Source organism: Pteronotus mesoamericanus, unplaced genomic scaffold, assembly GCF_021234165.1.
Source record: "Pteronotus mesoamericanus isolate MK-2021 breed Mesoamerican mustached bat unplaced genomic scaffold, CSHL_Meso_final contig_20, whole genome shotgun sequence".
Classification (NCBI taxonomy): Eukaryota; Metazoa; Chordata; class Mammalia; order Chiroptera; family Mormoopidae; genus Pteronotus; species Pteronotus mesoamericanus.
Window position 1 is genome coordinate 62,436,521 of NW_026555085.1, and position 26,326 is coordinate 62,462,846.

General features: G+C 43.5%; 1 protein-coding gene across 1 annotated transcript in view; it reads right to left on the reverse strand.

Moving 5' to 3' along the window:
• The window catches only part of SCML4 (Scm polycomb group protein like 4), a 52,171-nt gene extending 31,291 nt beyond the window's left edge, over nt 1-20,880 (reverse strand). The window contains exons 1-3 of the mRNA XM_054568881.1: nt 20,725-20,880; nt 5,006-5,135; nt 2,352-2,552 (exon numbers count right to left, since the gene is read on the reverse strand). Coding sequence (XP_054424856.1) covers nt 2,352-2,552; nt 5,006-5,135; nt 20,725-20,880 — 487 coding nt within the window. The remainder of the gene's footprint in view (nt 1-2,351; nt 2,553-5,005; nt 5,136-20,724) is intronic.
• Nucleotides 20,881-26,326: the final 5,446 nt, after the last annotated feature.

The window sequence follows — 26,326 nt, forward strand, 5'->3', positions numbered from 1 at the left end:
CTGTTTCTAGCCTCCAATACCTTAAACAACTGGGCGTGCTGGAAACTGAACCCACAGCAGGAGGGTCTGGGCATCAGGTCTGCCCCATAAATCAGCATGCTTACGTTCCTGGAGGTGCCTGGGAGATCCCGCACGGGAGAAAATTCTGCCTCCTGGAGGAGGGCATGGGACTTATGAAATCAGAAAGTCTACCCCCATGGGAGAGGGCGGCTAAGGTGTGCCAGGAATCGGTGAGGGGCGCTGCAAGGCTGCTCTCCGACGCCCTGGGGGCGGCCCAAGACCCAGCCGTGGCAGCTCGGTTCCTTTAGCCCGTTGTGCCGGCCCTGGTGTCGCCATTCTTCATGTATTCCCCTGCCATGGGAATATTCAGAAAGCAGTGCCCCAAGGGTCTTGTTCTAGGTGGAGAATGGGAGAGTCTGGCTACTGCTCCTTTAGTCCTTCCCTAAACCACCTCGGAATCCCCTCAGCGCTACTGCATCCTCTAAGACACTAAGACCAAGTGCTCAGCGCAGGGCTTCCTGGGGATCCTTCAGCCAAGGGAAACTTGGCAAGGCTCAGCCCACGCTCGCGCTGGTGCCAGGCCCTGCAGAAGCTCCTCCCCTGAGGCCAGATGAAGGCTGAGCAGGAAAGCAGGGGAAACGGGGTCAGCCCTCTCAGCTTGGGGGGCAGGGGCTGTAACGAATCAGTCAGGTGGGATTCATTTACAAGGGTGGGCACACGGTATGGGAGCGGCTTTCTCTTAGTACCAGGTCTGTGTGTTGAGCCCTGCTATTTAGCAAGAAAAAGGACAAGGTTTGGTCTCAGGTTGCAGCCCAGGGCTGAGAACCTGGCTCCCAGACAGAAACCAGGAGAACAGCCAAGGGCCTCCTGGAAGGCCTGACAACAGGTCTCCTCTCCTGGCCTCTCCTGGAACAGTGCTTCTATCTCTGCTCACACCTGCTGAAATGTCTTAGAGGTCACCCTGGATCAGACACATGCACCCAGACCTGGCCAAGTTCTATTTTCATCAATTACCAGCAAGTCGTACCCGACTTCCTGCTCAGAGGGAGCTCTAGAAGGTGGGCCAAATCAATCAGAGCTGCAGAAGCTGTGTTGGACACCCTTCCAGGCCCCGAGCCCTGGGGATCTGGAGTTAAATCAAATGCTCTGCTTTGGTTCTTCAGGACGTAGCCCCTTTAGAGACCTCTCTTCCCTGTTCTTAGCCAGCCAGCAGGGTCACCTGCACAGCCCCATTGCTGGGGAACCTCCTCCCCTTTCCTTGGTGATATGGAGGCTGTGTTCATGATGCTGAGCCAGAGAAGACACACAGCTGTCCCCTTGGAGTCAAGACATCTCCAGGGTTTAAGGGCGGGTGGTGACAACCACTGTGTAGAGCTCCTGATTCAGCCTCTCACTGTGGTGACAACTTCTACGCCCTCTGGAAGCTGTGGGGTTGGGGCTGACACTGGAGATGGGCAATGACAATGAGAGAAGCATTTGACTTTGAAGGCTCCTGTTTAAAAAACAAAAAAACAAAAACCAAAAAACCTGCCCTATGAGGTGGAGTTGAGACCAGGAGCTTCCCTACTTCCCTGCATGGTGATTAGCGCCATGAGAAAGGAATGGAGCAGAACGAAGGAGAATAGAGAGTGACGAGGGCTGATATTTTAGACAAGGCGGTCAGGAAAGGCCTCTTTGATAAGGATGCATTTAAGTAAAAACCTGAAGGAAGTCCAGGAGCAAGTCACATGGACAACCGGGAAGAACCTTCCAGAAAGAGAGAATGGCAGGAGCAAAGAAAGACCCTGGGGCACCAGCATGACTGCAGGACACAGGGCAAACAGCAAGGAGGAAGCTGGGGCCTGAGCAGGAGAGAGACTGGAGAGATGTGGCCAGGAGATCAAAGAGGCAGCCAGGGCCCAGGTCACGTGCGGCCTGCAGTCCCTTGCAAGGACATGGGCCTTTCCTCAGAGTGGCATGGGAGCCATCGAGGGTTTAGGGCAGAGGAAAGGCATGATCTGGGTTATTTTTTAAAGAACCAGAGTGGTTGCTGTGGGTGGCGAAAGGAGGTTGGATTCTGATATATTTTAAAATTAGGCAATAGAATTTCCTGATGGGTGAGAAGCGGGGGATGGGAGGAAGAGAGGAGTCAAGGGTAAGGTTTCAGATGTCCAGTCTTCTTGTCCACGTGTGGAAGCACCTTCTCCTTGGTCCCTGAGGGAGGCTCTCAGCACACACTCATGAAGAGGCCTGGAGCCCAACAGAGAGAGATCGGACCCTGGCCCCAACCACTGTCCCCCTAGCCTGAGAATGACTGCCGTCCTCTTCAGAGACGCCGTGGCGCTCCTCAGACACCTGCCCCAGGGCCTTACCCGAGACCACCTCGCCACCGTAGCCCTGCTTGACCAGGGAGAAGACCAGCTTCTGCTGGTGGGCACAGTCGATGCACGCCTGCACCGCCTGCTGCAGGACCGCCGACGGCCGCTCGGGCCCGAAGTGCTCGGGCAGCTGCTGCACCTTCCTCCTCTCCAGGTAGGGCCCTGCGTTGGCTTGCTTGTTGATGTAGAGGCAGACTGTGGAGACAGAGACCCACAGAGCCCAGTGTCAGTGCCCCTTTGGCCCTGGCCTCGGAAGGCTGAAAAGAGGCAAAAGTGGGACTGACTCTTCCTCCTTAATAAGTAAAGAGGCAAAGAGGCCAATCGTCCCCACCGCCGGGGGCATCAGGCAGTTCTCAAGATGGTCTCCCTGCTGGGGACAGGAAGGACAGGTGGGTCCCCTGTAGTGTACTAAAATCTGAAAGGTAGACAGTTATGGAGGCCTGCAACCACATGTATAAACACATTTCCATGCTGGGCAGGTACACATGCAAAATCTTCCCTGTTCTCCAAGGGCGCCATCAAGCTACACATAATGTTTGCCATTTTTTTGTTAACTTCTGATGAATAAAAACATCAAGATAATGTTGATTGCTCCAAAAAACATGCATTCAGCTTCTAAAGACAGTGCTATTTACAATGTCAGAGGAAATAAACACTCAGCCGCCTATTTAGATGAGCCCAATCAATGGTTTTCCACACTTCTAAAGCAATGTATCCCTACAGGAAGAAAAATTTTGAGCGCACACCCCAAAATGTGTTTATTTATGTATAGGTTATATACATTCTTGTTTGTATTGATGTATCATGTACATTTTAAAACACAACCAAGAAAAAAGTTTCTTAAATTCTCACCCTAGGACATGCTTATTGATTTTAGAGGGAGGGAAAGGGAGTGGGGAGAGAGAGAGGAAAAAAAAATCAATGTGAGAGAGAAATAGCGATCAGTTGCCTTTTGCCTACACCCTGACTAGACCAAGCCTGCAGCCTAGGCATGTGCCTGATTGGGAATGGAACCCAATGCCCAACCAATTGAGCCACAGGAGCCAGGGCAAGAAAAAGAAATTTTTAAAGAATGAGATAAAAATATATATTAATTGTAAGTATCATATTTTCTTCTATACATTGACTTTCCCCTTCTGTCTCCCTTCCACCCCAAAGTATGAGCATCTTGCCTCAGAGGCCACCAATGCAAAGGAGTGTAGGGGAGGGACTTGAAGAGGAAACCAATAGGGTGATAAAATAGTAATAATAAAGATGAAGAAAATTCATTTTTATTAACTACCTATTATACTCCTATTATACTTTTTATATTTTATCTTGTTTCATTCTTAAGACAAGCTTAGGAATTAGGTATTATTCCTTCTTTACTAAGGAAGAAACTGAGGCTTCAAATGGCTGGATGGTCGTTTATAAAATCTGTAATTGTCGGTGCAGCAGGGATTTGGACTCAAACCCTTCTGATGCCAGGACCTATGCTCTTTTTAATCTACCAGGCTGCCTTCTCTTCTACTCATCAAAGATGAAGGGAGTATAATTAATAATAGACCTTCATGCCAGACACTGTGTTGGGCCTTACAGAGAAAAAGGTGAACCGATCTGACAAGGTCCCTGGCTCCACGGAGCTTAGGGCCCAGCGGGGGAGGCAGACTTGCTCAGGGAGTCCCAGGGACTGATGAGGGACCGTGGCCGGGGAAACACTGCCTGGTGCTAGGAGAGCCTTGGGAGAGGCCCTCAGCAAGCAGGCTCGTGAAGGGCCCTGGATCCTGACAGATGAAGGACAGACCCTGGCCACAGCCACTGTCCCCAGGCCTGAGAATGGCCACTGTCCTCTTCAGAGAGACTCCCTGAAAACCCTGGCAAGAAGCCGATGAAGGAGGCAGGTGTGCCTGAGCTGAGGATCAAGGGAGAAACTGGGTGGCCAGAGGGAAGGCCCTTCCAGACGGAGGGAAGAGACTATGATAAGGTGTATGGCGGGCCCTAGGGACTAAGGAGAGCAGTCGGCTGGGTCACAGAGGGAGGGAATTTACAGGGCTCTGTTGGCCATTCCAAGTTTGCTCTTTACCTAAGAACAACGGGAAGAGAATGAAGGAATTTAGGTGGGGCGGGGGAGGGCGGGGGGGCTGTGATGAGGAGGGACAGTGTGTGTGCATGTGCCTGCGTGAAAAATCCAATTGTTGTTATTTTTATGATGGAACTGTTGGTTGGAGGATGTCCCATGAGAGACACTGGGCTGCATGCTACCCTGACCGGATTGGAGGGTGCCAGGTGGGAGTAAGGGAGATTAGAGCCTTAAGAGACCTGAAAGTACAACCACAGGGATGGAAACTCTTCAAGGTGAGCAGGCTCTTTGTTGGTACAAAGAAAACCTGACTCTGGAAAGAAAAAACTGGGCCCCCAACTACTCTTTCCAGTCCTACCTAAAAGCAACCAGCTGAACTCAGGATGCAGTGAAAACCAAGGTTTAAAAAATCTAAACTGCGAGAGGCCTAAACTCCTGTTCTCAGAGAACCTGGTTATCCCAGCTGCCACTTAGGAAACACCCAAAATCCTTTATTCGCGCTGTCTTGGCGGCAGCTCTCTAATTCACAAAGTAACTTTCAGATGCCTGGCAGGCCCTCACGGCCTTGGCGTTCATTCGCCTGACCTACCTGTGAGAGCCTGTGGGACTGCCAGGCTGGGGATGGTGGCTGCGTCCTGAGGGATGGAGCTGAGGTCGGGCTCCGGCGTACTCCGCGGAGGAGAGAGGGCCAACGGAGTCATGAGCACCCGAGACTTGAGCTGCAAGAGAGAGCCCATTTGGTCAATGAAAATCTGGGAATGCTCGCTGCGCCCGACCAGAATATTTACTGGATGGCTACTCTAGCATGCTTCCACACCTTCCGACTGCGCAGCTTTGGGGGCTGAACTTCAGATTCAAGTCCATGTTCAAGAGGCATGTTTGGGGTTAACCTCAGAGGTCAGATTCACACCCCATGCTCACAGTGGAGCCACCCAAGAAATGACTGTGTCGGGGGCGGTGGGGGGTGGGGAGCACACAGAAGAACCAGCAGTCGGAGCCTGTCAGCGCTCTGAGTGCAGGAGGTGGGGTAGGGGGCGGTCTGCAGCATGAGCCCCCCACCCTCGTGCTCCCCGGAGCCCCGTGGACAGTGCTTCCCCGACAGCCTCCCAGAGACAGACCCTGCAGCTCACCTCCCTCTGCAGGGCTCTCGGCTAACAAAGCTCTCTGAATCCTTCTGGAAAAGAAAGCAGGAGCTACCATATTTTGCCGTGTATAAGATACAAACTTTCAGGGGGAAAGGACCTTCAATTTTAATTTTTGAATTCAGTTTATTTATTTATTTATATTTAGATACGTGTGTTTCGCATTATAAAGGAATTTTAGTATTTCTTTTTGAACATATTATGGCACAAGGAGCTTTTTGTAACAGATAATTGCAAACACAAGAACAGATACAAGGTATTTCAGGTACTACCTATGTGTAATGCACATCCTTATATTTCCCTAAAAAAAATTGGGCAGGAAGTGCGCATTATACTCGGCAAAAGACGGTGCGTGTCCACGGGGCTCATGCTGCTCAGGGTTTCCTTCCCCGCAGGGACTGTCAAGGGCAGCCTCCCCGGGGGCGGGCAGGACAGGACCCGAGTGCATTCTCTGCTAGCGAGAAGCAGCCACCTTGAAGGTCGCACGTGAAATCACCAACGCGGAGCTGAAGCGCGCTGTTACGGATTGAGAAGACGACCAGTTAATGATGTCAACGCCAACAAGCCACTCTCCATACCAAGGTTTGACAGACGCATTTCTAATCTTAGCTTTCCACTCCAGAATAGGTAAGTCCCTCACTTTGCCTCTTCTCCACTAACAATGGCGAACGGACTTAATTCTGTTGAACCGTATACACTTAGAAATGGTTATGATGGTAAATTTTACGCCTTGTGTTTTTTTCCACAATTTTAAATTTTTAGAAGTTTTTCTTTTGTTTTTTGTTTTTAAGACAGGAAACATGTTTACATGCTGATGGAAGTAATCCAACAGAGGGGAAATTCATGGTCCAGGGGAGAGCATGGGGACCTGCTGACATCAGCACTCTGAGTAGGTGAGAGGGCATGAGATTTTGTGAGCAAGGCGGCGGGGGGGGGCGGGTGCTATGGCCTCAGAGAGGATCATGGGCCCTTCATCCTATTGCAATAGGAAGAAAGGTGGAACGTAAAGGTCTGTGTCTGGGCTGGGTGGATGTGGTGGCAAGACCTTATAGGTCTCTTCCAATGGCTCCTGATTTCTCAGTGGTGCTGGAGGCTGGTTGTGAGGACAGGGCACCGTGTGTTAATGATGTAGGAGAGTGGGAGGAGGGGCTCTTATAAAAGACAATGTTAATCAGAAGCTACAAGTAACAACAGGGATTTCATCTTCTTCTGAGTTCAGAGTTTGAAATATGAAAGGACTTATCAGGTAGCAATACACAGCTAAAAATTAGAAAAATAATGTAAAAGAAACCTCAGTGGTAGAAGGAGTGGATCCAAAACATGCAATCAATCACCATGATTTTGGTGGAATTTGCTCACCTGCTGAGTGTGACAAGCGCTGTGCCATTCTGATGCTCTTCCAGGTCAGGCACCAAAGGGCCCCCTGCCAGTCTCCCTGGGACTGAAGTGCGGCTCTACACTACTTGTGATAGGGGACTGTGGGCGACGAACTCTGGAAGAGCCTTGGCCAAATCCTCCTGGATAGGCTTAAAGCCCTCTGACCCTCCAGCACACAGACAACAATGCTGGTGGCGGGGAGGAGGTTGACAAGTTGTCATTTTCCCCGCTGTGGCCTTTAGGTAAATCACAGCAATATCCTTATGGCCCATCTTCCCTAGAAAGATTGATGATGTGATGATGATGATGGCAGCTAAGACGTAGCAGCTAAACACCACTTACTGGTCATGTAAACTTCATATCAACCTTCACATTTAATTCTTCCTCACTATTTTAATATTTATTAGAGATTTGCCCATTGAACTTACCTCCAATGAAGTAACATAATTATAATTGGCTGTTACCTCTGCCCATCTGCTCGCCATTCCAGCCCAGGTGAAATAATTAAAGGGATTGGACTAATTCAACTGGTTGCAGAGAAAACCGTCTCTATTCATCCAACCTCTACAACAACTTCTGGGGCTTTTGAACAATGAAAAAAATCTCATGCAACTGTAGGTGGTATATGACTTTTTAGAGATATCCTTTTAGTAAGAGAATAAATCATAAGTAGGAATACCCTTTGACTTGGCATTCTAAAATTTCTATTTCATTGTTTAATATAACAAATCAAAAATAACCTAGCCTAGAAAAGGGAGTCACTCGTGATTTTAGAAAGGTCCTAAAGCAGATATGAGCCCACTGCCAGGAGTGTCCTTCGGTGGGACGCGGGCACCAGGCTGCCGGTGCCTCTTCCCTGCTTGGAATGGGGAGCTCCTGTGTGCCCCAACCCTCCCATGCTAGCTCTGGGAGGCATGTGTCTTTGTCATTTATTGGCTTTTAAAAACAAAAATTGTTTATTTGCTTTGTTTTTCTTTTAAATGGGCAAAATAAAACAAACTCTTCCTATCTTGATTTTTAATGCTATTATTTAATAGAAGGGACCAGGGCTTTTTGAAGAAATGGCTGATTCTAGGCTGGGGCAGGGAATATACAAGATAAGGCTGGAACACCTTGTTGTGCTAGAAAGTAAGAAAATGCTAAACAAACACACAACAATGATGGGGGGAGGTCATAGGGACACAGGAACTTCGAAGGCCAAATCTGGAGCAACATGAACAACAATTAAAGAATGTCGTAATGGACTATAATTCATAACATGCAATAAATATCCGTGACCCCAATCTCCTATGCGTAAAAAATCCAAATAATTTAATTATAGAGCATAACATCCCACTCCGTAAGTGTAAACTGCACATAGTAACTTCCCTCCAAAAAGGACAGCATGGGAATGGGGTAGACAAGTAACCTGACAGAGAGAAACCCATCGAACCTCACCTCAGCCAGGGGATCAAGGTCACTGTCCACAGTGATAAGCCATACCAATAGTACATACCCTTGATATGGTACGATGAGAATATTCTTCCCCAAAACTCATAATCCCAGTCTAATTATGAGAAAAACATCAGCCAATCTAAATCGCAGAACATTTTACGAAATAGTTGACCAGTACTCCTCAAACTGTCCACATCATCAAAGCCAAGGAAAGCCTAAGAAACTTTCATAGCCCAGAGGAGCCTAAGGAAACACAATGACTAAATGTGATGTGGTGTCCTGGAAGGATCCTGGAATAAAATAGGAAAGAACTAATGAATCTGAACAAAATATGGACGTTGTTTAATAATAATGTGTTATTAATGGTTCAGTAGTTGTGACAAATGTACCACGGTAATGTATGATGTTAACAACAGGAGATACTAGATGGGGTATATGAGAATTCTCTACCTTTGCAACTCTTCTGTAAATCTAAAATGATTCTAAAATACAGTTTGCTTTTAAAATATTAAACAAGGGGACCTGGCAGAATAAATTGGGTAAAACAGAGAGGAAGGAGGCAGCAGAGGCCTCTTTCCTGGCAGCATGCGACTGGAAGGAGGTTTGCTGCCCAGGACACCTTGCTCTGACATACAGGAGCTCATCCTTGGCCTGCGAAGCCAGCAGCCCTGTGCAGAAGCTGACAAAGTTGGCACCCTCACCCGCAGTTCAAAACCTCAATCAAACGGGTCTGCAACACCTCGCCCACAATATGGATACCAGCGGCTGTAGGGCTGCGCGGCTGCGCTCCCCCTGGCTGCAGGATCGTGGTGGGAAGAAGCAGAGGAGTGGAGTGGGTCCCTGCCTGCTGGCGCCTCCGCCAAAGGCCGCTGGGAGTCTGGGACCCGCTCATCTTGCTTTTCTGTTTACAGATTCAAAAAAAGGGCCTGGAGAGTTTCCTGCTCCAGCTGACTTTCAGGTGAAGACCTTCTCTAAGACATTTTCTAGAGAATCCCTGGAAAGAGTTGGGAGGGGATCTGGTTGCAAACTGGGATGTGTGGCCAGGAGACCCTAAAGGAGAAGAGGTCAGTTGATGTGAAATTCAAGTATTTATCTAGGAATATGCAGGTATGGCAGAAACAGAAGTACTAACAACAGTATTTGAGAAGTTGACAAGGAGTTGGTAATCAGAGGACAGGGACTGTGGTGGGGGGCGGGAAGACAGGCAGAGGCTGCCTGCACAGCAGCAGAGGATGAACCAACAAAGCAAAATTTAAAAAGAAGTTTGGGGTGGAAGTGGACACATGCAATGGAACGATAGCTTTGGGATCTGGGTTGAAGTCCAGCGCGGCACTTACCGACCCTGTCCTTGGTCTCGTTACTTTGGCTTTGGGAGCCTGCCTTTTCCTCATCTGTAAGGTAAGGGTAATAACAGTCCCTCACAGGGAGGTGGCAAGAATTAAATGTAAACATTACGCATAGGGATAATTAAACAAAATGAGAACTCAATAAATGTTTATTATCATTATTGCCTTTAGTATTATTGTTATTATTAGAAATTCCAGAGATGTAAATAAGTTTCAAGTTTCTTGTTTATGTCGTCATGGCAGGAGGGGGAAATTGCTTATCTTTCCTAGGGCCTGTCTGCTTTTTCTACACTTGTCACTTGGGATCACATCCTCACAAGTCTTTGCAAAGCCACCTTCTTCCCTCATGCCTTGCCGATGGCCCCCTCTGAGAAGCATGCTCTCCGTAGTTCCTAATTATTGCTTAAGCAGCAGCTGTCCTTTCCAAGTCTTATCAGTTAAGCTAAATCTAAAAAAGAAAAAAATTATTCATTCCATGAGGCAGTTGTTTATTCAACAAATAAATTGTGCCTACTATGTGCTAGGAACAGTTCTAGGTGCTGAGGATGCAGCTGTGAACAAAGAAGGTAAGGTCTCTGTTCTCAATGATCTAATATGGTAGTAGGAGGAGACAAATAAAAATAACTAACACACAATAAAATGTCAAGTTGTGATAATTACTACTCTGAATGGTAAAATATGGTGATGTGATAAAAGGGGACCACGTGGCCAGGGTAGTCCTATCAGGAGGTGACATTTACATAAGGATCTGAATGACAACAGGGAGCCTGTGGTGACCAGAGAAAAAACTTTCCAGAAAGACAGAGTGGCCAGTGTAAACTTCCTAAAGCTTGGCTTCTTGAAAATAAAAAGGTTGGGTGTATGGAAGTATAGGCAAGAGGCAGAATGATGCAAAATGAGGTTTATAGGTGTCAGGCTTGAGCGTGAGCGCATTCGAAATCAGTGTTGTAAATTGAATTGTGTCCCCCCAAAAAAGATATGATCAAGTCCTAACCCTCGGTACCTGTGAATGTGACTTGATTTTGAAATAGAATCTTTGCAGTTGTCATAAGGTTAAAATGGGGTCATACAGGATTAGAGTGGGCCCTAATGCCCATGACTGGTGTCCTTATAAGAAGAGGAACATTTGGACACAATACATCAGACACGAAAGGGAGAATGCCACGTGACAACAAAGGCAGAGATTGGAGTGATGTGTTTACAGCCAGGAGCGCCAAGCATTGTCAGCAACCAGTAGAACCTAGGAAAGACCAAGGAGGGGCCCTCCCCTAAAGCCTTCGGAGAGAGCGAGGCCCCCCCGACAACCTGATTTCAAACTTTTAGCCTTGAGAGCTAGTGTTTTAAGCCGCCTGCTTGACCGTTACTGCTTGGTTACACTAGTAAATAAACAGTCAGATTAAGGAGTTTGAATTTTAGTGTACAAGTTATGGAAACAATTAGAGAATTTTAAGTGGGGAAAGACACAACCCAGTTTTTGTTTTATAAAGATGGGGGCAATAAAGTGTAGAAGGAACACCACTAGGAAGGTTGTCCCATAGTCCAGGTGACTGACCGAGGGTGGAAGTAGTGGGGACAGAAAGAATTAGTTGGAGTCAGAATGTGCTTGGGAGATGGGACTGAAGTGAGAGGTGAGGGAAGGCAAAACTCAAGGATATTTTCTAGATTCATTCACATAAACTTTGTTTTGATAGTACATTTTTATTACATTAATTTAAAAATATTGGCCTTTTTCTAGTTTTGAAATGATTGAGTTAACTTTGGGGGAGCAATAATTCCAGCTCTGCCTAAGTTTCAATACTCAAGCAGTAAACTTCAGGAGTTCTGTGCAGGCCTTCCAGGTGAGGACGCGAAGAGAAGGAGAGCATCGCATTTCCTCATCGGGGAAACGGGCACTGAGAACAGTCGCCAACTCACGTCGCCTGACACTGCACGGGGAGGGGTGAGGACGCAGGGCTCCGACGCAGGACTGGGGTTCTCATCCTGGTTCTGCTGCCAACTCACATGGGACTCTGAGTTGCTCACTCAATGCCTCTGAGCTTCATCTTCCAAAGCCATTAAATGGGGTAGAGTTCTTGGTTTATACGTTCTTCCTCAACTAATAATGTTATGTATGTCCCTTGCCTTAGACTACTTTTGAAAACCTTAAAGAATTTGAGACAAAACCAGTGTCAGTGCCATATTTTGAATAGAAAAAAATGTGGCGTCCTAAATTTCTCTACAGTAGTGTTTCTGGGAGTGTAGAAAACTAGGTTATTTAGATCATTTGAAAAAATGCTACCAATAAAGGATAAAATATAAGATTGATAAAAATACAGAGGAGCTGACAATACATGAAGAATAATCAGGCCAAAATGCAGGTGAAATCTAGGCCTTGGGAATTTCTGTGGAACCCAGGCTTCATCCAAAAGGCTGTAGCCTCTGAGTAAGGGAGGTCAGCTGTAACCTCGTCCTGCCCTGCCCCCACCTGTATCCCACTGTAAGAAAAGTTGTCTTGAAACTGGGGGAGGAGTGTGCAGAATTCCTGAGAAGATATTGCCACAGCCAGATCTCACACAGATTTGCGGCCCAAATTCACAGAACTTGGATAATCAAGAAAACCTCAGGCAGTGAATTTAGTTTAAAAATTACCCAATCTGGCAGTGTCCCCAGATACCTGGAAAAGTAAACACAGATCATCTCTGGAGAAAGGTCTCAAAAAAGTCCCCAAAATAACTTTTTAAAGTCAATGAATAACACAGTTCAAAATACCCAAATACACAAGAAAGCAAGGAAGCAAAGCAAGAATGAGCAATAAAAACAAGTGCAAAAAAACCCCACAAATACTTTTAAAATTTCAGTTATCAGACTTAGATTATAAAGACAACTGTGATGCTATGTGTAAAGATATAAAGAACAAGCTTGAAAATATGTCTGGAGAACAGAAAACTATAAAAAAATAGCATTGTAAATTTTAAAAAGAACCAAATTTAACTTCTATAGATGATAAATACAATAACTAAAATTAAAAACTAAAAGGGCAGATTTAGTGCATATGAAACATAGCTAAGGAGAGAATTAGTTAGCTAGGATATATGTCAGAAAAATTATCCAAAAAGTAGTATAGAGGCAAATACATAAAAACTGCAAAGGAGAGGTTTAAAGACATGGCAAATACAGGAAGTTTTCACAAATGGAATATCTTCAATGTCCTGCCAGGAAATAACTGACAAACTAGGATTCTACACCCAGAAAAAATACTTTTCCAAAAATGAAAACAAAATAAAGATCCTACAGACCACAAAAGCTAGAGAATTCATCACTAGAAAACCTATAATAAAGAGACTTGTAAAAGATGTACTTGAGGCAAACGGAACGAGGTCCGAGGTGGAAGGTCTGGTAGGCAAAAAGAATGAAAAAAATTGTTAAATGGTAAATACACAAGTGAATCTAAATGAAAATGACTATACAAAAATAATTATACCTTGAGGAATTAAAAAAGCAAAAAAGAATTAAAATGCCCACAAAGAATTAAGGTCTTTGTGTTATCTAGAAAGAAGTAACAGTAAGGTTAACTTCATAAAACTTTAGTAAGTACATGTGCTGTACTTTCTGGAGTAATCAATAATACAATAGAAAATAGAGTGCTTAACTTTCAATGAGGAGGGAAAAATTAAATTAAAAAATATGAAAGATCAGAAAAAACATGTAAAAGGAGCATAAAATGAATGAGGCAAATAAAATACATAAAATAAGACACAGATTTAAACCCAAATTTACCAGTCATTTCTTCAAACATTAATGGTCTAACTGCCTAGTTAAAGGACAAAGATTATTGCACTGGATGCTATGGCTTGAAATGTGTCTCCCCAAAAGCTGGTGAAGTCCTAACACCAGTACCCATGAGTGTGATCTTTGGAAATAGGGTGTTTGCAGATGATCAAGTTAAGCTGAAGTCATTAAAGTGGTCCCTAATCCACTGTGACTGTTGTTCTTATAAAAAGGGGGAAATTTAGCCCCAGCTGGTGCGGCTCAGAGGACTGAGGCCTGGCCTGAGCACCAAATGGTCACGTATTGGATACCCAGTCAGGGCACATGCCTGGGTCGCAGGCCAGGTCCCCACGAGGGGGCGCACGAGAGGCAACCACACAGTAATGTCTCCCTCTGCTTCATTTCCCCTCTTTCTAAAAATAAGTAAATAAAATCTTTAAAAAAAACGGAGGGGGGAGGAATTTAGACACAGAGGAAAGAAAATGGGAAGACACAGGGAGAACACCAGCTCTGGAGACAAGGAGTACCTGAGGCCACCAGAAGCGAGGAGAGGGGCCTGGGACGGAGCCTCCCTCACAGCTCTTAGTGGCAGTGAACCCAGTCAATACTTTGATCTCGGATTTCTAGCCTCGAGAACTGTGTAACAATACATTTCTATTGTCCAAGCCACTCAATTTGTTCATTTTTGTTACAGCCGCCCTAGGAAACTAATATACCAGATTTTTTTAATCGTGTTCTCCCTCCCTTCCTTCCCCTCCCCACGCCTGTGTGGGAAGGGAAGCTTTGTCCCTGTCCCAGTGTATAGCTTTCCTTGGGGGCATATTCCTCCTTTGGATTCACTCTTTTCTTCCTACCTAACTCCCTCAGGGTTCTGAGGAGATGCTGAGGGGAGCAGAGGTAGGGAAAATTGAATATCTCACAGGTTTAATCTCAGAGTTCAGTCTAAAATCCTGCCTGTTGGAAATGCAAATCAGCTCCAACAACAAGAAGTTTGTAGCCATTGACCTAATTCCATTCCTAGGAGTCAGCCTGTTTCTGGGTCTAATCATACATTTTCTCCCTGCGTTTGGGGGAGAGATTAAACAATGGTCTAATTTCCTCCTGAGAGAGGGAAGCCAAAAGGGGAGGCAATGAATATTCCATGCGTGTTTAGAGAAAGGAAAACAAAAAACTCTATCACTAGATAAAGTGGAATTCAAAAAACCAGATCTACCTGTGAGAATTATTTAATGGAATCCTGTCCTCCGTATCCTGCAACCGCAACAATCTTTAGTAAAGAGCACACATTTCAAGGAGTGCTTGGTGTGATTGGGTTTCTTACAGAACCAGCTAAGGGGCCAAGTTCTATGTATCAGCAGGCATGGGGCCAAAGCAGGCAGCCTTGCAGATGAAGAGGGGACGCGGGACATCCACGGGACATGCAGTTACCAGCATCCACGAGCAGCGGAACTCAAGAGCAGAGGGAGCTGGAGCCAGCTTATGTGCATTAACAGAGATGATTGTTAGACTTTCAGGAATAAGACAAGTTAATTGCTAAACACAGCCATTATTAAAAACAAATGTATATACACTTAGAATATTAATTAAAGTATATTAAAAACAAAGATAATAGATACTCAAAACTCATCATTTTCTAATTATCCTATCGTGTCTGTATGGAATAATGGAAATACAGAGGCAAGGGTGTGTTGCTGCACATCTTTTCCCAAAATCATGACCAGAAACCTTACATTGGTGACTGAAATTGGCCACATTGGAAATATTTAGACTTTGGAAATTGGCAAATGCTACAAATTAGGGCTGGATTTATCGGTCTATAGATTTAAGAAAATGGTAACAGGGGAAAAAAGGGGAAGGGTCATCAAGGAACATGTATAAAGGTCCCATGGACAAAGACATTGGGGGGGCGGAGGAGGATTTATGCGGGAGGTGGGGGTGGGTAGGGCAGGGGAGAGTAATGGGGGGAAATGGGGACAACTGTAACTGAGCAACAATGAAAATTTTTTTAAAGAAAAAATAGAAAATGCAGATCAAACTTAAAAGTGTGTCTTGTCTGTAGCCATTACACTGGAAATAGTACAAAAAAGGAAATTTTTTCTTACTCCAAAACTATTATCCAATTCAGCAAAGATGTCACTTACATCCTTGACAGATGAAAGAAGTTCCAACATACAACTTCACTGTTTACGTTTGTCTTATTCCTTAACATCAGTTAAAACAGCAACTAACATTCAGCTGGGAGCTCCACTCAGAGCGCGGGGAATATTCACCGGCAAACCCCAGCCCCGGCCCGCTGCTGAGCTTCACCCTGACTCTGCTCCAGCTCTGGAGGGCGCGGGGTGGGGGAGGTGGCAACAGAATCCAAAGGACAGACAGTCCCTGCCCTCGGTGCTGTGCACTGTTCGGTCAGAGGGAATGGCTCCTGCCTCGTGCCCATGTGGTCATTTTCCATTGCGGACCACAGGTGGCACTCCACACCTACCATCAGGAAGAGGGGACCCTCGAAAATAGACACAGGGAATTATTAGATATCCATCCTTCCCTGGCCTACTCAGCAGCTACACTTAGTGTTCCTATACATGATTCTAAGGCAATATAAAATCTGGATAATCAAAGGCACGTTGAAGCCAGTTCAACATTTCTAATGAAAACACATTTTAGAGAGAAGTTTTAAGTAAGTGTTGAAACAAACAAAACCCTTTCTTCTTAAGTCTGAACATTCTCTTAATTGAGATTTTTGTGAACTTGACTTCTTATTACACAGTACCAAGAGCACATACTTCGGGCAGGGGAGGGGAGACGACAATAAGGAAAGGGGAACAAAACCAAATGTTGCGTTTACCCGTGCTCATTATAAAATTACTTAATTTAAAATTAAAATTTTCAGTCAACAGAACACTGTCCTTTAAGCGCTTAGCCAAGGCTGCTGGTTATTCCCAAATATCCATGATGCCTACACCTTTAATAATGGAACCCTGGATTTTAGCTCATCACCTGGTCACCCAGCACTACACTCTCCTTGCAGCTAAGTGGCCAAGTGACAAAGTTCTGGCCAGTGGGATGCAAGTGTAAATGTGTGTGCAACTTCGAGGGCCAGACCCTTAAAGGGGAAAGACCTGCCTCTACAGCTCTGTCCCCACTCTGCTGGCTGGACCCGTGGGACAGTGAAAACCAGAGAAACCATTTTAGAGCATGAGGTAGAGACTTTGTGTTAAGGAAGCAGAGCAACAAAATAGAAGGAGCCTGGGTCCCCATCACCATCAAGCTATCCTATCAGCACCAGATGGCCTTGCCAGACTTTAGTATGAGAGATACATTATTAGCTTCAATCTTCTTTAAGCCACCCCTATAGTAGCTGAATTTGTTTCCTGAATAATACAATTACCAACATTTTAGAACATCTAACCACTTGATTTTAATATTTCAAGAATGAAATTTTTTCTAGAACTGTTACACTTTCTTAATTCATTAAACAGAGCAGACAGAATATAATTTACTCTTTTTTGAATCAGGAGGCATAATTACTATTCTGAACAATAACACAAAAAGATTGGGAAAGTGCAGGGGACTGTCAGCCCAACATTAAGTGGCCTCCGGCCCTTGGGCTTGGTTGTTTCATGCCTAATTCCTGCAGTTTTTCTGACTCCCCTCACAATCAAACTATCAAGGATCAAATGTGCCTAGAACTTCAAACATAGAGGTGCTCAATAAATGTTACATGTTATTGCTACTAGTATTAATTATTACCATTATGTATTGGGGACAAATGGCTATTTCAAAAGTCTAGTACTTTTTTTCTGCTTAAATCAGAATTTCAATTATAAAGACACAAAAACCGGAAATCTCACTATGTGGAGAGAGTCATCTGTTTCTACAGAATGGAAGCTAGTTTCTCCTCTCCCTTTACCTCCTTTAAAAGACTTCAATATCCCTGGCTATTGTGGCTAAGTGGATTGAGCACCAACTTGGGAACCAAGAGGTCCCCAGTCTGATTCCTGGAACAGGTCCCCAGCTGGAGGTGTGTGGGAAGCAATTGGTCTGATTGATGTTTCTTTCCCTCTCTCTAAAAATAAGTAAACAAAATATTTTTAAAAAAATAAAAAGACTTCCATGGGGGTTTTTTTGGTTTTGTTTTTGTCATGGAATCTACCTGTTGACCTTCGGGAGTCTCTGAATGAAGAACCTAAATAAATAGCAGATGTTGCAAAAGAGATGTAAAGATTCTGTTTGATAATGAAGAAGACTCTTTCCATGGCAGTCAGAGTACAGCTCTGCAGAAAAAAATACAACGATAAGAGGTGTTTGCTTCCTTTGATGTGTGCGAGAACTGGCAGCAAGGCCATCCAATGATGCTCTCGCAGCAGTGAGCATGTGCCAGCAATGTGGCTGTGGGCCAGGGCCGAGAGAGAGGTGCCAGCTGGGCCCTGGGAGGAGGCGTGCCCTCTGAACTCCAGAGCATGGACACTGGGCTGCCCGTGGAACTTTCCCTTTTCTGCTTATAATTCACTCATGGTACTCTCAAGGCTCAGAGAAGGGGTTAAATGTCAGAGCCTCGGGTAGCAGAAGCTTGTTCCCTACTTGGGCCAGAGAGAGTCCCACATGTGCCGGAGCACAGTGATTGGCAGAGCAGCCTGGGACAGCACCAAGCAGGAGGTGACAAACATCAACCAGCATGGACCTGTGTCACAGTCGGCAAACCAGAAGCTCTTGGAATGTCCTGGGGACGAGACTGACAAAGCCTCAAACACGTATTTTATTATGATAATATTGTTAGTATAAATATATTACAATGTTACTATTGATATGACAAAGTTATGTTATTTATTATTTTATAATACTGTCCATATTTCATTGTTCTTCTTTTATTAACCTATTATCATAGAATTATGGCAGTAATTATTATTATCCTGTCAGTGTCCAGCTGTGTGTATGGTCTTCTCCTCCAAAATGTCTTCCTCTTCAAACCCCTGGCTGTTAATAAACTGCTATAATTGAGTTTGTAAGGCATGTGTCTATAGTACAGGTAACCAAAATTTCAGGGAAGGCTCAACAGCATTTTCTTAAAATACAAGATCTTTAAGAGTTGACCAAGTACTATCTTATTTTGCTTACTCAGCATTTTTAAACAACATCTGGCTCCCCAACGGTGTCCCAGATGGCTGAAATTGCCAAATGTGTGGTTATTTGGTAAATGGAATGAAACTGTACAGTCTCTTTGCTGGCTTCTCCACAATCAAAACCCTGTGTTAATGGTAAATGGGCCTCAGGGTCTAAGAAACTGTCCGAATAAAACTGGAGAGACTTAATAGTTTGCCAACTTTATTTTGCCAAATAGGACTTTTTAAAAATTCACAACATTTGACACTATACGTGACAATATACGACACCATATAAAATAAACTTTAACAACAAAATAGAAGGAACCAGATATTTCAGAATAAAGGATAATTCTTTAAGTGAAATCATTTTAGCTTTATGAAGTTGATAAACGCTTGTTATTTTTCTCACATCATGAGTGGGTTGGAACTTCATGCAGACTGGCACCTAGTTTGGAGCCATTCTTCTCAGACACTTGGGGAGCTGCTGGGGAGCTGTTTAGGCTGGCCTAAAACAATTCCCGCACACTTGCCCAAACTCATGGGTGGTGGACTTAAGGAAGAGCTGTGGCCCGCTGTCAAAGCGAACCTGAGCCCTGCCTGCCTCGTGCAGGGCCTGCATCGTCTGCTGAGCATCCCAAAAGCTTCCTTCCTGCCCCGAGGTGTCTTTGAGTGTTAGGAGCACAGAAAACTGCCCTTTGGAGGAGGCAGGGAAATTGCAAAGTCAGGTTCATTCCAGGGAGTGAATTTTCATTTTCCTTGGCCCCAGAAATGCTGTGTCTGTCAGTAATTTTCATTCTTGGGTCACGGCTCCCAGGGGAGAAGGAGAAAGGCCAAACAGAAAAGTTTTCAGTGTGTTTCTTCAGCTCCTGGATTTGCTCCCTGGCTCTATAAACAGAGAGGCTGCCCGGCTCCAGCCTTCCAGATGCAATTCCCAGACCCGGCAGCTGCGCAGGTAGCTGACCGGGGAGACCCACCCTGTGTCAGCTCTAGAGACCCAAGTCTGAAGCAGCCGTGCCATGAGGAAAATGAGCTCTCCTCGTTAGAATAACAACCAGTGACAAAGACTTAACCCAAAACTTTTTACTGAAACCAATGATCCCCAAATAGATTTGAGTCACTTCCCCCTACCTACCGTTTTTATTTTCCAGCAGTTGGAAGAACTGCAGAGAACCAAAGGGATAAAGGCTGAATTCATAACCAGTTCTTCCGGAAGCCTCCTCTTTCTGCTGACCTGAAATAATTTCCATACGTTTTCCTAAATCTATGGGAGTTAATTGCCAATTTGCATTTTGGTTGGAGCATTCACATCTCAAAATGGAAACATAAGCTCTTTACTTCAAGACAAGTAAACGAAGGAAAACTTCTGCAGCTCATTTTCTAATGCCAGAAAGGCTAGTGGAGAACAGCTCAGTCTTTCCTCTCCAGGAGCCTCTTCAAAAACATCTCAGGGGAGAAGCTAGTCCTGGGGTCTGGGCTGCTTTATGTGACTGCAGTTACACTGGAGAATTTTTTCTCCACTCCCCAGCCTCTCCAAATCATTAATTCTTAAAAGGGTCACAGGATTTTAATTTTGCCCGATATGCCTCCTTGGAGCCAAACTTGACGTCAGCACCTTTTTGTAAGCAGGAAACTATGAATTAACACCCAGCATTTTCAGGATGAGTCCCCTTGTTGAGGCTCTATTTGGGAAAACTCTTCTGTGTCCTTTGACACTAGCCCGCTCACATTATTAATTTAAATGTCTCGGGAACATCATCTGCTTCTACTAAAATAAATGACAAATGAGTTCTGGAAAGCAGTTTTGAGAGCCGCCCCAAAAGGCACAGTCAGGGGAAAGCGCAATGTCTGAAACATTAATTTAGATGCGAGGCTGAATAATGTGTGTTTAGCTCTGACCCTAAAATCTGCTCGCCTTACAACTTTCCCCATCTGGTGTAATTTGCTTTCTCCGTTTGTAAAAATGCATGCGACGGCAACAGCATGCATTGTGTGCCATGTTGTAACAATGAGGCCGCGTCTGTCACAGCTCCAGTGACAGAAACTTACAGACTCCATGTTTACCCTGCTCCCAACCTTTCCGCACATCCTGCAGTTGGAGTTCCGCCCCAGCACCCATGCCCCAGCCCAATACCACTTTGGAGAAAGGAGATGATGGAGCCGTACCTTGTACCCGGGTTTCCGCCCTCTTTTCTTTGGGATCTTCACTGCTGGTAAAGAACCAGCTGAAGCAGAATAAAGGTTATGAACTGCCATCTTCACAGGCGTTGAGTGAAGTGGGGGTCGGCCTCGCTTTCTCCCAGGGATCCTCTGAGACTGCATTTCTGCTGGTGCCAGTCTTACAGAAGGAAGTGACAAATCGTTCACAGGCAGAAGAGGTGCTAAGAATTAGTCCAGACACAAAGCAAAACAAAAACAGAAGTGTTTGTTTGGTTTGCAAGGCAAACATGGATTTGGTTTGGTGATCTGGTCACACTACCCCTTACTGGAGGGGAAGACCAGCTACGAGAGTGCCAGGCACTGCCAGGAGCTTTTATGGTGCTGCTGAGCTGAGCTCCTGGTGTGATTTCAAGGATAGCGAATTTCCACGGGACTCTAGTGAAGCAGGAAAGATACTGGCTAGGTGGGAAGGACAATAGGTTCCCAGCTCCAGACACAATTGATAGTGTCACCAGCAACAAGACAACTTGATCTGTGTCTCAGTTTCCCCAGTTAGTTCAACTCTGAACTGATATAATAATAGCATTAAATAAACACAACCATTCTCTCACACTCACTTCTATCCCTTTGGTTTGGTTATAAATTGTTATGAACTTTTTTCCATGAAAGAAATTTAACAGTACAAATCAACTGTATTAAAGTCAACTGTGTCCCTCAGTCAAATTGTGGGGAGAAATTTAGATAAAAGAATGTTTATTTTAACAGGATTTAGAACTGCAAACATAAAAATGGATCTAGCCCAAACAATAAGAGAGGAATAGTTGATTTATCTACAGAATAAAATGATCAACTAGTTAAAAGCCTTAAAAAACATTCTTATTAATATAAGGTTGAATGAAAAAGCATCACACAAATTATACATAAACAGTGTCTCAATTACCCCATAATCTATATGGTGAAAAAGTAAAAAGAAATGTGCTAAAGTGTTACCAGTGACATAGATAGTAGGACTCTGGGTAAATATTCACCATGTACAAATCCTTTCCTCCAAGCAGATACCTCACATACTATAATATTCTTAGCATTAAAGATACTAATAAGAAACTTCTCAAGTAGACTTGGCCAAATATTTCAGCAAGAGCTAGTTGATCATCCCCAACCCAGAGAACATAACCAGTGCCATGAGCTCAGGGGTCAGATTTCCTGGAACGTTCAGGAATGAGATCCAGTTGGACTGAGTTGACTTTAACTCAGGAGGGATGTTAGGACATTTTCTGAGAATTACTGGTACCTAACAGTGGGAATGAGAAGCTCTTGTTCAAAAGGTGGCAGACTTGGGAAAGATGATTGAAGCAGTTCCTACCCCCTGCTCTGGGCACTACCGCAGGAACCAGTCTGCTTTGCTCAAGGAAGAAAACGTCAAAGAGTGGAAAGTCTTAAAACATTGACACGGGAAATTTTGGGCATCTTTTCTAGATATAAGTTCACTTTGTTATTTCTCTGAATATAACCACATTCTATTAACAATCTTGATTGTTCTTGGAAATATCATACCTAGTAAACAGAGTTTTAAGGCACAAATTTATTGATTGATTGCATTGTTAAATAGTTCAGATAGATGAACACACTGTTGGGGATATCAGTTTTCCCTGTTTTTGTCAGTGTAGAAGGAATACCACACCTCACTGATTCTGGGATACATGTTTTGCACACACTACCATTGAAATTAGGGTGCACTGTACAGCACTGTATGCACATACAAATCCCACATGGAGCAGCTTTCTTTCTTAGCGGTACCAGAAATAGTGGCATGTGATATAGTCAAAGACATCTTGGAATCAACGGATCATGATCAATGAGGATAATAAACCCATCAACATTATTCCATTTCTAGATTTCATGCCTATACTCCACAATACCAACAAATATCCAAAATATTCATTTTCAAACAAGATGCATCCAAAAACATTAAAGAACCACCAAAATTTATCCAATAAGATTTTTGCTATATGAAACTTGATCTGAGTCCCACTTTGAACTATCAAGATCAAGCTCCTCCTTATTCATTATTGTTTATAGACTTTGGAAACAGGAATTTTTCCTAGTCTAGGGCACGTTTCTCTGCCTTTCGACTTTGTCTCTAGTAAGGAGGTCAGCAATGTATCAATTAACATCAAGATCAAAAGCCAACAAACCCACTCTCAGAGACAGACTGAGTCTCAGGTCCTCTTGAAGACTCGCTGTCTTCCCTCGCTGGTGAGCTGGGCCACTGTGCTGAGAGTGCTCCCTCGCAAAACTCTTCTTGTTGAATGGGTTTTGAAGAGTAAAGGAAGGGTAACAAGGTAATTCGTTTATTATCCTATAAGTTTGCATCACTCAAAAAGACACTTAATGATCTCAAAATTTCGCAGTATGTCAGAAAAATATTTCCTTGGGAAAGTGTCACCTTTTAAACTGGGTTTTTCTGTTGTCCTACTTTCCTTTCCTTACTGAGAGGAAAAACCAAGACTTGTGCAACTTTTCATTTCCTTCCATAGAAGCACATCCATCTTAAAAGTATGAAGGACCTTTCCAGATAATTAAATCTGATCAACACATTTTATACTAATAGAGAAACAATGAACCATTATTGGTAGCATACTAGGTACCTCAGCAATTGGGAAATACTTGGAGATAGGAATTCTCCATAGTCTCTTTAATCCACCCCACCTGAATGATTACATAGTTCAACCATTAGGAAGATACTCTGTCCCAGTTCCTGTCACAAACAAATACAATTTTAAGAAACAAGACAGAAGACTTAAAAATGGAAGAGGTTATTTTAATCATGGGAATTCTCTAAATGTCTCCTTGGAATAATTTTAAAGAGTTGGGGGAAAAGCACTTACGAAGTGGTCTCCCAATAACAGACTTTGGAAAAGACAGTGGCAAAAGTTCAGGGTACCCCTGAACCTTGCTTTCCAAAACAATGACAGGAACAACAAAGAAGTAAAAGTAGCGAAGACCAATGCTGAGAATAAGGAACAGTCCTCATTCTTGGAATCTTGGAAAATGGTGGAAACAAGGCGGATGAAAAATTTTTAGGGAGAACACAACTATGGAAAATAGCAACAACTTATCAACTGTTTAAAGAAAAGGTTAAAACTATAGAAAAGGGAAATGTTCAAAGATATATTAAGGGGGGCCATCTTCCAGAATAAAGAGGCTCTCTGTGTCTTAAGAAAATTTCTTTAAAAATGAATAACACTAAATCCTAATAAAATAATATATTTCAAGGCAATAAGATAACATCTCTAAGAATGTAGGCTAAACAAATAGATAATTTACAATGGGAAAAATAAACAGGCGAATTCTCTTCAGCGCCATTAGCCAGACGATAGTGGGGTCATGGTGATGTCCTTTGTTCCCAGGGATTTATAGACTCTCACCATTGGCCTTTGCATATGGGGCTCCCTTTGCCTGGAAAGCACTGTCTCCCCCTCTGATTTACTCCCCTTGTCCTTCAACAGGTAGCTCAGGGAAGCTTGGCCTGACCTCTCATTAGCGTTTCCTGAGCTTAGAGTTCCTCGGCTGTGACTCAAACCCACTGCATGTGCAGCGTCCACCATGGGACCCGGACAAGGGAAGCAGGTGGGGACATGAAGATTATACCACCTGTTGCGCCCCTGGCCTAGGAGTTAATTGTCTTCTGACAGCACCCAGGGCACTGGGGCAGGTTAACTTTTAGCTTGCAGAGGATAAAACCTCAGACCCTTCACAGCTCTTCATATAGATTTAATAAGTAGAAGGACTTACATAAAAAAATAGTATTTTTTTTAAATTCTACTTGTACTAAAATAAGACTTGAATAAATAAAAAGGTTATTCTATTATTGGACAGATGTATTTTAAAATGTAATTTTTACCTAAATTATTCTCTAAATTAAATGCAATCACATAAAAAATCCAAAGTCACTTAAAGAAAAGGACAAAACAAAAGCCAGGAAGGGAGACTTGCCTTCCTGTTTCCTAACATATATTATTATAAAACTATAACAATGGCAACTGTATGGTACAGGAAAAAGGAATCTGATCAATAAAAAAGTTAGTCCAGAAATTAAACAGATATCAAGTTTCCATTTGTTTGTAGTTTAGGATCATTTTATATCAATACTGGAAAGGTGAATAAATGATTTGTGGACAACTGGCACTTGGAAAATAATAAAAATTTTAGCTATGTTTCAGCAAAATAAATTCTAGAGACATCTAAGACTAAGATATATAAAAAATTAAAAACATTAAGTACTGAAGACAATATAGGCAGTATTTTTATACTCTTGAGATGGTGATGGACTTTCTTATTCTGAGGAAAAACTCAGGAAATCTAAGTATGATGGAAAGACTGACAGACATGACAACCTAACCTCCAATGTTTTCATGTAGTAAAAGTAAAACCATGAAAAGGACTGAAAATAAATGAAAACCTGAGGAAACTATTTGAACTATAGAGAGCAACAAAAAGTTAACACACAGAACATCTTTGAATTATTAAAATCAAAATAAGCACTCTAAACAATGAACAGAGATAATTTACAAAAATGAGAGAGAGAGAGAGAATGAGGAGAAACAGAAATAAATGGCTAATTATCACAAGAAAAGATTCTAAACTTTCCCGGTCACCTCCCAAATGAGTAAGCTGCGATATCATTGTGGCCAAGACCGATGAATGCCAACGCCCCTGCCAACAGCCCGCTGGTGAGAAGGGAGAGAGCAGGCGCTCCTGCTCACCGTGGGGAGGGGTAGAAACTAGCTAACCTTCTGCAGGACAATTTGAAAATCACTCAAAAACTTTACACATGCACACGTCCTGATCCAGCTATACTGTTCTTAAGGATTTCTCCTAAGACGATAATCTGAGAAAAACATAAAGATATATGGCCAAAGATATTCTTTGCATACTAATTTTAATAGTGAAATACTGGAAGCAATCAACATCCCTCAAAACAGCCTTAAGCTGGTAAGTTATTTCACATTCATAAAATGGAATACTTTGTAACTTTAAGTATATATGTGTGCATATACATACATTCATGCATATATGAAGATTGCAAATAGTTTAGTATGATTGTAGTCATGTATTTACATATATAGAGATATAAATAAGTCTGCGTATGTTTAAGCGTACAAAGAGGTCTGGGAAAGATACTCATCAACAGGCTGATGGTGGTTGTCTCTGGGCAGTAAATTATTAAAAAGATGTTTTTGCTTTCTTCTTTGTACCATTTTTCATTGCTTAAATTTTTCAAACCTTAGGTAGAAAAATAGTATCATAAGAAAAATTAAATGAGTGACTAATTCTCATTCTCTGAAAGTTTCTATTGGAAATGTGTTTCTTACATGACCTTTTGCTTTCTTGTTTTCTAATGGTTTTGGCTACTGAGCCACAGAAGTTCACTAGCCACTGCTTTAATATCCCAAATAAGTTTCAACAAAAAGACAAAAAAGTCTTTATCACCAAAAATATGAGAGAAGATTGTTTCAGAGATAAAAAGAATGTCTATAAACAGGTGGCAAACAGGGGTGCCCTGCTGGACCCCTGAGAGAACCAGCTCACCACCTTCACCCTTCTT